The sequence below is a fragment of the Lolium rigidum genome, chromosome 1 (assembly GCF_022539505.1).
Source record: "Lolium rigidum isolate FL_2022 chromosome 1, APGP_CSIRO_Lrig_0.1, whole genome shotgun sequence".
Taxonomy (NCBI): Eukaryota; Viridiplantae; Streptophyta; class Magnoliopsida; order Poales; family Poaceae; genus Lolium; species Lolium rigidum.
This window is the reverse complement of record NC_061508.1, coordinates 59,767,712-59,779,157: the sequence shown is the minus strand read 5'-3', so window position 1 is coordinate 59,779,157 and position 11,446 is coordinate 59,767,712. Positions and strand designations below refer to the sequence as shown.

General features: G+C 44.7%; 1 protein-coding gene across 1 annotated transcript; it reads right to left on the bottom strand.

Moving 5' to 3' along the window:
* Positions 1–7,471: 7,471 nt before the first annotated feature.
* Positions 7,472–11,187, bottom strand: LOC124685402 (probable glucomannan 4-beta-mannosyltransferase 3). The gene is given in 10 exon segments (XM_047219740.1): positions 7,472–7,815; positions 8,029–8,223; positions 8,333–8,532; positions 8,687–8,800; positions 9,090–9,165; positions 9,167–9,224; positions 9,353–9,463; positions 10,005–10,257; positions 10,830–10,928; positions 11,088–11,187. Coding segments are annotated over 10 exon segments (1,152 nt in total). The 5' UTR covers positions 11,127–11,187; the 3' UTR covers positions 7,472–7,808.
* Positions 11,188–11,446: the final 259 nt, after the last annotated feature.

The window sequence follows — 11,446 nt, the reverse complement described above, 5'->3', positions numbered from 1 at the left end:
TTCTGCTATTAGTAGTGTGGGTAAAAGACAAAGCGAAGCACCCCCGGCCAAGTCGAATGAACCTGCAGGTGTAGTCAGAACACAAAGCGAAGCTCGCCAAAAGACGTTTTTTAAGTGAGAGGCAATGTTTCCATCGATAGCGAAGAGTGTGATGACTTTGTTAACCTTAATCAATGAATTTTTTAATGGTATATTTTTAGTTGATATATAACTTTTATTTGGTTGACTAAATCATTAGTCAAAGTTTGACACAAAAACAACGTGACCTTGTATTTATGGACGAAGGGAGTATTAAAATTATACATACTATAAATACTGTATGAATTGAAACATACATAAAATTCATACATATTTATAAAAACATGGATTTCAGCAAAATTTGAGGGTTTCCTTATTCCACATTGTTCTTTTCATGTCAAAATTCTCCTATTTCAACATCCTTTTCTAAAATATTCTATTGTTTTATAAAATTCTCGTGTTTTCACACTATCTTATTGTTCATTTTCTTGTCTATATTAAAATTTGTCATAATATTAATATGAATTAATTCTAAAATTTCCAAAATCAGGTTTTCTCAACTTTCTTTTATTTCTTCAGTTTTCGAATAATTATCACTAGATTGTAAAAAAAACTTACTCCCTCCGACCCGAAAAACTGGGCGGGCGGGCGTTTTAACTAAAATTTACAGAAACCCCCTTAGAAGTTTGAATACTTTTGCAATCAGGTCCTCCTGTCGTGTTGCTCGCGTCCTGGCGACCACGCGCCGCTGCTCCCCGGCGAAGCTCCCCGGCGAAGCTCCCCGGCGACCGCGCGCCGCTGCTGTCCGCGGCTCCGCCCCTCCCGCGGAGAGATCCCAGCGGCCGGACGCTTCCCCTTCCCCTGCCCAGGCAACCTCGTCGACGGACGGGTCGAGCTCGCCGACGGAAGGCTGGAGCAAGGCCGCGCCGGTGGAGGGCGCCGGAGCGGGGTAACAAGGCCGCAAGGACGCGACGGCCGCGCCGCCAGACGAGCCGCCGGACGAGCCGCCGGAGAACCGCCCAGGGAGGTGAGCTCGCCTCTTCTTTACCGGCACCTCTCCGTGATGTCTTCTGGCCAAGCACCTCCCCATGATCTGCAGAACAATAAGCAGCACTGTTAGTCGTGTAGTTCACCATGATCTACACTTTGCCCATTCTGGTATCTGCCGCTGGTGACGAAATCAGTTAATGGTCAGTCGTCACAATTTGTTCGAGTGCATTGCGAGTTAATTGCTTTAACAGTTTCCAGAACTCACCTCTATCTTGGACACGAGGCTCCTCAGACACAAAAGTATTTCTGCAGTCTGCGGTTTATTCCAAACTCACCTGGAACAGAAACATCATTGTGGTGCAAACCGAAATTAATCAGGTCGACCTTGATAGTGCCCTTCCAGTAGAGCGCCAAACCGTCTCCCTTGCCTTTGATGCAGACAGGAAGACAGTGGATAAAACCAAGCTGGTGTCCCACGTTTTCCACTAATTTCTTATTTACCATGTCAGAGCTGTGATCTTGCACGATGCACGAGTTGTTGAACTGTCGAAGGCTGCCCCAAGCCTCGGCAGTTCCATGCTACAGTCCTCGTTTGCCCTGCCAGGTGCTCACATTAGCACCTGACAGTGTGCCGGCAGCCCCTGGGCCGGTCGCTACCTGACCACCATACTCTCCCTGTGTCTTCACTTCTTCCTCCAGTTCTGTTTCAGCATCCTCCCTCTGATCACTGAGGTTGTCTTCCTTTCCTCGGGTGCAGCACCCCCTTCTGGTCCTATACCTACATCCGTAATATGGTGGAGCTCAGGTTTCCCTAACACTATAGTCAGCAACTCGCTGCTTTCTTCAGGAACACACACACCTACAGGAGTAGACAGACTAGTGGCAGAGTTGCTGTTTACGTTGTTATCTTGTTCCTAAGTTCACCCAGCACATCAATCTTCAAGCCAGGGAACAGAGGTGCTTTTCTTTGCTAGTGGTGCATGCTCTGAAAAAATCTTCCTCCTCGATCTGCTTCTGGCCTCTCACGCGCAGCCCCCAGCACAGTGGGCTGAGTTGTACGCATGTCCTGATGCTTGTTCTGGACCTCATCTCCCTCCCTCTGCAGCCGCTTCCAGGCCACATTCTTCTTCGGTGGCACTGTGGTGAGAGCGGTGTCCGTTAGCCTCGTGGGCGAAGCCTCCTCGATCGATTGCTTGGGTGCAACCGTAGGCGCTGGGGACGCTGTTTGGACAGCTGAGGTCCCTGCGCCTCCATCCGCCACTATCTCCTCCTGGACGGTAAGTGTTCCCTAAAAGAAATGTTCAGTTTAATTCAGATAAAGGCCATCTTAGGAAACTTGTTCTGCTGAAAATAGTGTGCGGAGTATCAACCAGCAGCAGAAGAATTATAATGGGAAATTAAACAACAAACTGTATAAACCTAATGATTTATACTTCTGGATTAGGATGTACTCCGTACTAGAAAATCGGTTTTTGAGAATAAAAGCACAGTTTGGCCTGCTTGGGTATGCATGCTGCTTCCATTATTTTGTTTCAGGTTTACTTATTTCACTGAAGTGCAATCAGATGGTACCATCTCAAAGAATCAGGTTTACTTATTTTTTAGAATAAAAGCACAGTTTGGCCTGCTTGGGTAATCATGTTCAATTTAACGAAAATCTGCAAAGACTAAACTGGATAGCAAAGACCAAAACCAAACCATCAATTCACTCACATGGAAAGGGTTGTGCATTTCATAAACAGGCATTGGTCAACTGTCTTCTCTACTTGCAGCGGAAAGAAGTGCTCACCTTGATACCATGCATGCTTCTTCTCTTCTTGATGAAAAATTGTCCACATGTTCCTCCTCCCTGCATGTTCATGTCCCTGCATGTTCATCAGTTCTTGAAGCGCAGGACTGGGACAGGGACAGCCAGAGGATGCAGCTTTGCACAGTGAATATCTTCTTCTCCACAACTCATGTTTTTCATGAGACTACAGTCAAGAGTTTTTCCTGAGTACTGTTTCGTGCGAAAATTCCTGCGAATTAAATGAAAACGTTGGATCAGAGTTTTGCTTTAGCACATTATCAGAAATAGACCATACTTGCATGTGGTATATGTAATATACTACGGCAGTTAACATAAGTTGCATGGCAAACTGTTGCTTCGGTTACATGAAAATGAAATACAGTACTCCTTACTGAAATAGAGCGTCACAAGATATATTCAGTCACAAGACATATTCTGTCTGTCACAAGATATGTTAAGTTCAGATCAAAAAATGAGTTTATAATGTTCAGCACACTTTGACAGGATTATAAGCTAGTATGCTACAATCATGCTTATAATATGGAACATTGTAATGACATGGATTTCTTTTCTGCAGCTGGTCCATAATAGGCGAAAATGGTCCTGCTCATTGATATCAACTCAACTCCTCCAGAAGAGGAGGATGGTGTAGGGAGGGTTCTGGATCTGAACTTCAGTCCACATACTCCACAAGAACAAGAACAAGCTGCTCAGCCAGGTCACATTCGAGACGAACAAGAACAAGAACAAGCTGCTCAGCCAGGTCACATTCGAGACGAACAAGAACAAGAACAAGCTGCTCAGCCAGGTCACATTCGAGACGAACAAGAACAAGAACAAGCTGCGGAACAAGAACAGAATCCAGAAGAAGAACGCAATTTGCAGCGGCGCCGTAAGGATGTGCCAGAGAGAAGCAAATTTGCCTCATATATTGCATTGAAAGCTTTAGGCAAAGATAGACCTGTTGTGAAGGCAGATAAAGAAAATGTGGCTCAACTCTTGGGAATAAGTCTTCGGTCAGTCGAGAAGACATGGAAGAAGGCAATGGATCAAGAGGCCAGGAATGAAGTGGTTGATTTCTCCAATAATCGGAAGATGTGTGGAAGAAAGAGGAGAGAGCTTAATCTGGATGAAAGGGTTCCTCAAGTTCCACTGAACCAAAGGGGTACACCGAGGGCGCGGCAAGGTCCCTTGGTGTCCCTTTCTCAACACTACAAAGACGGTTGGCATGGGGCGATTTAAGGCGCCATACTAATAGTCTCAAGCCATATCTATCTTTGGAAAACAGACTCAAAAGACTTCTATATTGCATCTCAATGATAGATGAACCATCAATAACAGATGCAAAGTTTATCTTCAAAATGATGGGGAACATAATGCATATGGATGAAAAATGGTTTGATATGACAAAGCGTAATCGAACATATTACCTAACTCCAGAAGAACCGGATCCAGTTCGCACTATCCGTAACCATAACAACATCGGTAAGGTGATGTTCCTAACTCTGGTTGCAAGACCAAGATTTGATGCACAAGGTAACATGACATTTGACGGAAAGGTCGGAATTTGGGCGTTCGTCATAGAGGATGTGGCCAAGTACAACTCAAAGTATCAGACAAAAGGCGATTTGATGCTAAAGAATCTCAATGTTACTAGAGACGTGATGCGGGAATACCTCTGTGAGAAGGTAATTCCAGCAATTGTTGAAGTATGGACCGACGATGGAGACGTGGGAACCATATGGATACAACAAGACAATGCAAGAACACATGTTCCGCCTGATGATCCTATTTTTCAAGCCGCCGTAAAAGCTTCAGGATTGGATATTAGGCTGACTTTTCAACCTCCTAACTCCCCGGATGTGAATGTTCTAGATCTCTGCTTCTTCAGTTCAATCCAATCCTTGGCATTTGAGAGTGCACCTAATACTCTCAAAGAACTGATAGAATCAGTAGAACAAGCTTACGATGCATATGACGTGAATACACTTGCCAAAGTGTATGTCACCTTGCGGTCTGTCCTTGTGCGGATTATGAAAAACCGGGGTGGAAATACATACAAGCTAATTCACATGGGCAAGGACAGATCGATAAAGGAGGGAAACTTGCACGACACACTAGAGGTTGATAGCGAACTATATGAAGAAACCTTAAAGTTGATAGAGGAATATGAGATGCAACTAAAGGAGGAAGAGATCAAGGCTACACAAGCAAAGAAAGCATCAAAGATAAAAGGAAGATCCCAATTAATTGTGGATGATGACCTAGTTATCACAGGAAAAGAATATGCCACATGGTTGGAGGACTCATCAAGCATTGTCCGTCCAAAGCGACGAGTCAAGATTGTATGTCCATGTCTTATTGCTTGTAATTTCTGTTTTAAGATAGTATGGACAATATGAGTAACTCTACCTGTTGGAGTAGGTCTAAACTGATTACTGACAGAATTTATGTTTACTATTTACAGAAAAAACTTGATCTCATCCGGGAAAGACAAGTAAGCGAATTTGAAGTTGCAATACAAGAAGAAAAGCCTGAGGAGGAGAAGCGGAAGGAAAAACAACCAATAATAGAAGAGAAGCCTGAGGAGAAGGTGAGCAAAACAAGAAAACAACCGATAATAGAAGATACTAGAGCAAACAAGAGGCCAAGGAAGGCAGCAAACACTAAAGAGGCCAAGCAAACAGATTTTATCAAGCAAGCAAGCAATAGAAAATAGGTATCCAGAGTTTATCATGTATCCATAGTTTATCGGTGAGCAGATTTTTTAGAGCACCAAACCAGGCAAGCAAACAGTTGTCATGTATCCAGATTTTATCAAGCAAGCAAGCAATAGAAAATAGGTATCCATGGTTTATCATGTATCCATAGTTTATCAAGCAAGCAAGCAATACAAGGAGAATCGATAAGAGTTATCGTGTATTCATACAGTAGTTTATCTGAATATGTATGCCAGATGCAAACCCAACAGGTAGAGTTGTAAATAAGTTGACTAGAACAAAAGTTATAACCAATCGCCACCATAGCTACTCTATTTTCTGCAATTTGTGCGCCCAAAATTTCTGAAGTCTTATGTGTTCATTCAGTTTCAAATTTTAATTTTATGCGATGTATGCATTCTCCTTTGAGGCAAATACAGTTCAACATTGTTGCTCTATTTGAAGGTCTTCTTCTAGCTTTCAACCTATGATACTTGCAAGGTATCAACTAGTACTGGACTATCACACAGAGTAGTATCAAGCAAGCAAGCAATAGAAAATAGGTACTCCAACAAGACAGTACCAGATGCAAACCCAACAAGTAGAGTTACTCATATTGTCCATAGTTTATCAAGCAAGTACCAGATGCAAACCCAACAAGTAGAGTTACTCATATTGTCCATAGTTTATCAAGCAAGTACCAGATGCAAACCCAACAAGTAGAGTTACTCATATTGTCCATAGTTTATCAAGCAAGCAAGCAATACAAGGAGAAGCAATACCGTGAGTAACAAAACTCCGAGGCCAATCGTGCGGCATCCGCAAGCTTCCCCTTCATCGCCTCCAGAGATGTCTCCAACTGCAGCAGCTGAGCTCAACTGCGAGTAGTCAAATTTGCACATGACTAAATGTTGTTGTGACTGAGCCTTGTTAATTTGTGTTGCGACATGATACACTGCTACTGCTAGTTACCAAGGCACTGCGACATGATACACTCTTCCTCTTTGTTTACTGCTACTGCTAGTTACCAAGGCACTGTCAGATCATGCATACATGATACATAGTGTGAGAAGAGTACACGAACTTGCGCATACATGATACATAGTGTGAGAAGAGTACACGAACTTGTGTTGCCGCTAGAGCAGAGGAGCATACTGAAAGTTACCTTGACAGTGAATGTCCCCGGTGGGAATTTCGTGGTGAGCAGCTCACGGAGGCGGCGAACTACGCGCACACGGGTCGCCAGGATGTCCAGCAACGACAAGAACTTGTCCAGCAACGAGCGCCTCTTCCCGCAGCTGAGCTCCTCCAGTTGGCTGACCAGGCCGGCCTCCCTCGTGGCGGTGGCATCATAGGCATGGCGCGCGTGGAGGAGCTTGGACTTGGCCTGGATGTGCGGGAAGAGCTGGGTGCAGAAGGGCGCCTCCATCTCGGTGGCGACGGCATCGAGGAAGCCCGTGTGGTCGTGCTCGGAGGCTGCGGCGCGGAGGAGGAGGATGAGGCCGGCAAGAAGAATGGATTTTGGATCCAAAATTCGGAGCTTGGGGGAGCCTGGGCTAGGGTTTGTGGTGGGGAGGCCGACCAGAGCTTCCAATCGAGGGGGTAAATAGAGGAGGGCGGGGTGGCTTCGCGGCGGTGGTCGCGCGGCGTGCGGACAGCGCCGGGATCGGCCGGCGACGACAAAGAAAGCGTCGGGCGGACGGAGGTTGGGGAGAGGTTGGGGAGAGGTTGGGGATTACCAGGTGAAATAGTGCGGGGGGCTTTTTGCAAAATAACGGGTCCGCCCAGTTTTTCGGGTCGGAGGGAGTATATTTTTTGTACTGTCTAGGTAGCCACGTTGCAAAACCGTAACCACTCTCATCGTTGAAATCATATTCAGTGCAAAAGACCACAAGGATCAAGAATACCTAGTACAGAGTTGAGTTGAAGGACACAAATACCAGCAATACCAGGGAGCTCCAAAAACATTTAGAGGAACTAGAAAAAAGAAAAGAAATTCATTCATATTCCAAAATGTTGCAGATAGCACAATCCCAGTAAATGTATGAAGACTAATACTACAGTGGAACGTGGTTACATGGGAATTACATTGTAGATAAGTGGAAGTTACAACAGCATGGGAACCTGTTCTAAAAAAGGCAGGCACCCTTTGCCTCGACAGTATTCACGACACTGAAATAAGGTTATTACATCAAAAAGTGTGCCCGATAAATAAGGCTGCCACATCATGTATATAGTGAATAGTTTCTTTTGCTGGATCATTTGCTATGAGTTGGAGGTTCCGCAGAAACCAGTGCCAACAATGAGAAATGTTATAGCCTGTAGATATATGTAGATGAAATATAGGTCAGGTCCGTGCACCAAGTTGTAGGTTGCACAAGCAAAAAGGAACACGGCAAACAGAACTTCCGACATGGTCCATCTGCAATATCATGAAGATGGTTAAGATTCCACAACTCATGCGTTCATCTCAACATAATGTTGGTGACATATATGACCCTTGGGCGAAACATAGATCCAGTCATATTCTACCTGTCCCAAAACCTGCAGCGAGGCCTTTCGAGGATATGAGGTACGGCCTTTGTGTTGCTTGAGTTGCCAAGCTTCTCCGTGACAACCCATTCGTTTACGCTTCCGAACTCCAACAAACCGATGAACGTCGCCTTTGTTCGGTGAAATGACATGACATTCTCAAAGAGGATCCAGAATGGTATGAAGAGGATAGAACTGCAACAACATCAGTAGTTAGGAACCAGCATATCATATCTGGAACTAACATAGTTATGCTATTTTTATGCATGAAATAAACTACAAGCTCTTTCTGCAAGCATCAGACCTCGGATTTCTAATGGCGTATAGAAGGGTTATTGTTGTTGGAATATAGACAACCCCCCAAGCAGGAATTGTAACCTCGGGAATTAGCACCGATAGTGGGATCACTACACAGTAGAGCAAGAAAGGCACCACATGAGCAACAACTTTCCTCACAAAGAAGAAGCTGTATAGCAAATAAAGCTTCCTCCAAAATGACACTTCCTGCAACAGGATTTAGAGGTTGTCAGATAAACATCCCAAAAGAAACAAACAGTAATGATGTAGACCATTACCTATGCACACAAACAAATGTATGACACTTTTGAAGAAATAGATTCTCATGCAAACACTACTAGATTGTAATAAGCAGAGTTACCTTGGTAAGCAATATTTCAGCTCCTGTCTTGCGGAATAAATGTGCTGCCCCACATGTCCAACGGTGTTGTTGGCGACGATATGCTTTCAGACTGCTTGGTAGTTCACTTTTTACCTGTAGTTCAAGCAATGATTACCTTGCGAGTTACATCACATGTAGAAATATGATTGTCAATCAAGGCTGGTTGAACATTAGACTAGATTTTCAACTGCTTGAAAAATAAGATATCATTTCCATCATTTTCTTCACATGAATCCCATTCAACAAACCACCATGCTTCTCTTAAGGTTACACTTTATTATTTTTAAGTGTTAAGTACTTTAGTAATGTAGAAATGTAAAAACAATGTAGTTACAAAATTAACTGAATTCATATGAGTACATTGGTGCCATGACCATCCTACCTTAACATCACCAACATAGACAAATTTCCATCCTTTCAGGCCTGCTCTGACTGCCAAATCCATGTCTTCAACTGTGGCGATCATCCCAGCCCCCAGCTTCCTTTATGGCAGAAATTCTCCAGACTCCAGCAGTTCCTGAAGTTTTGAAGCAACCAGTTCTTGACGTTAAATAGATTAATTCTGCAGGGTCGTGAATCGGTCGATTCTTTAGGTGGATGTGTCTCCTTTCCAGAAAAAATATAAGGGAGATGTGTCTGTCATACCATTAAAACCAAAGAAGGCAAAGGTGGATGAACCTGCTTCCTGCTCTACTTTAAAGTGATAATCTAGTGTCATCTTCTGTATCCTTGTCATCAGGCATTCATTAGGATTAACTGCAAAATTCCAGTCAGCAAGTTCCTGTCAATTCGAACAACAGATGCATCAGACCGATAAAGCCTACTAAGTTGAGCACTGGTAAACTTGTTGCACACCATAAGCAGACTTAATTGAACTAGCTTTTACAGTTCCGTTCCAAGAAAAGAGAAGACAGATAATGCTATCTGTTTTCCTCCAGTTTGGCTGTTCTCGTTGTTGGTCTTACATAACATGCTCATTTGGTCGTCGTGTTCACTCCTCTGTTCTAAATTTTCTGTCATCAGATAAGATTGGTGCTATGTCAATTGCTACAAGTAGGTGGGGTCCCCCTGATTTCCATTAACTTTTATTAAGCAAGTGGGGTCCCCTGGTTTCCATTAATAGAAACCACAAGCAGCTACAAAGTTCAGAACAAATATGCTACTCCGTTAGTCCATAATAGAAACAACGACAAGAATTATGGAAAGGAGGGAGTAGTAGGCAGTAGTTTATCAGAGGGCAACAAACTAACCAAGTGAATTCATAACCAGTGTAAACCTGACTGCTTTTTAGGCTTACCGAATTCCCAGCGTGCTTGAACAAGAGCAATTTGTGGATTGCGTGCAAGATATGGGATGGTTCTGATGAGGAAGTCGGCTTCTGGTTGGAAATCGGCATCAAATACAGCGAGGAAATCACACTGTTGGACATAAGCATGCAGCATCCCCTCTTTCAGTGCACCAGCCTTGTATCCTTTGCGATTGTTTCTCACCTCATACTTTACAGTCTTGCCTTTCTTAGCCCAAAGCTTGCATTCCAGCTCCACGAGATCCTAGTCAAAGCATAGCACATAAATGATTCTCAACCGCTTAACTCAATACTAGGTCTGAACAATTATTCCACTAAACCAGGACCGAAAAAACCCCACGGCATCAACCCTTATGTAAGCCCCCTCTTGTCATCCATCTTGTTCACTTTTGGTTTCGGCCATGATGTAACTTAAGTTACTGATGCCACCGTTGTTTAGTTTCATTCTTGGCCAGGAATAGCACTAACTAAACTGACAACGCACTATTCGATCAATTCTACTCTACTAGTATCATCTGCATTGCTAGTTGCCAAACGCTTAAATCTTTTCAGAAGTTACAGATGACACCCCTGAACAACTTGAGCAAACACTGAACATTTCCGGCACTTTATCAGACTGACTTTGCGCTAGTCTACTGAATATTAGGGAGAGAAAACAGCTAAATAAATGCTGCAACCATTGTTTTTTTTTTTGGACGACACGCAACGTTGTGATATGGTAATGCCAAAAGTATTGTCATGTTTTTTTTTTTGAACATCAAAACAGTATTGTCATGTAACTTGAGTGCTAAGCGAGATGGCCAATTTAAAAGTTACCTTGACCGTTGGATCCGTGGAATCGTCCAGAACCTGTACGATGAGCCTATCCGACGGCCAGGACAGCCCGCACGCTGCCCCAATCGAGAGCTTGTACACCTGCACCTCAACGGAGGCAAATCGAGGGATGCGTCAAGCTATGAAAAATCAAGATGTAACGAATATACGAACACGTACATACAGTACAGACATAAACATGCAGTTTAATTACATGGGAATTACTGAAAATAATACATGCGCAAAATGCGCTCGTCGTACCTCCCTCTCGTTGTACATGGGGATTTGGACGAGCACCATGGGGTAGCCGAGGGGGCCGCTCTCCTCGTCCTCGGCGCCGAGCGGTTCCGCCCGGTACCGGCGCTCGGGCCGGCGCCGCGCGAGGCTGGCGGCGGCCATGAACAGGGCCTCGGCGAGCAGCATGGCCGACATGGCGAGGCACGCCCCCGATGCCGCCGCGAGCGCCGGCGCCACGACCCCGGCGCGCACCGCGTCCCACGCGCCCAGCAGCTCGCCGCCGCCGGCCGACGCGGTCCACCGCCGCAGCAGCAGAAGCAGAGACCCGTCGAGCAGCTCCTCCGCCGCTGCAGAGGCGGGCCCCTCGCCGGCCATGCCCACTG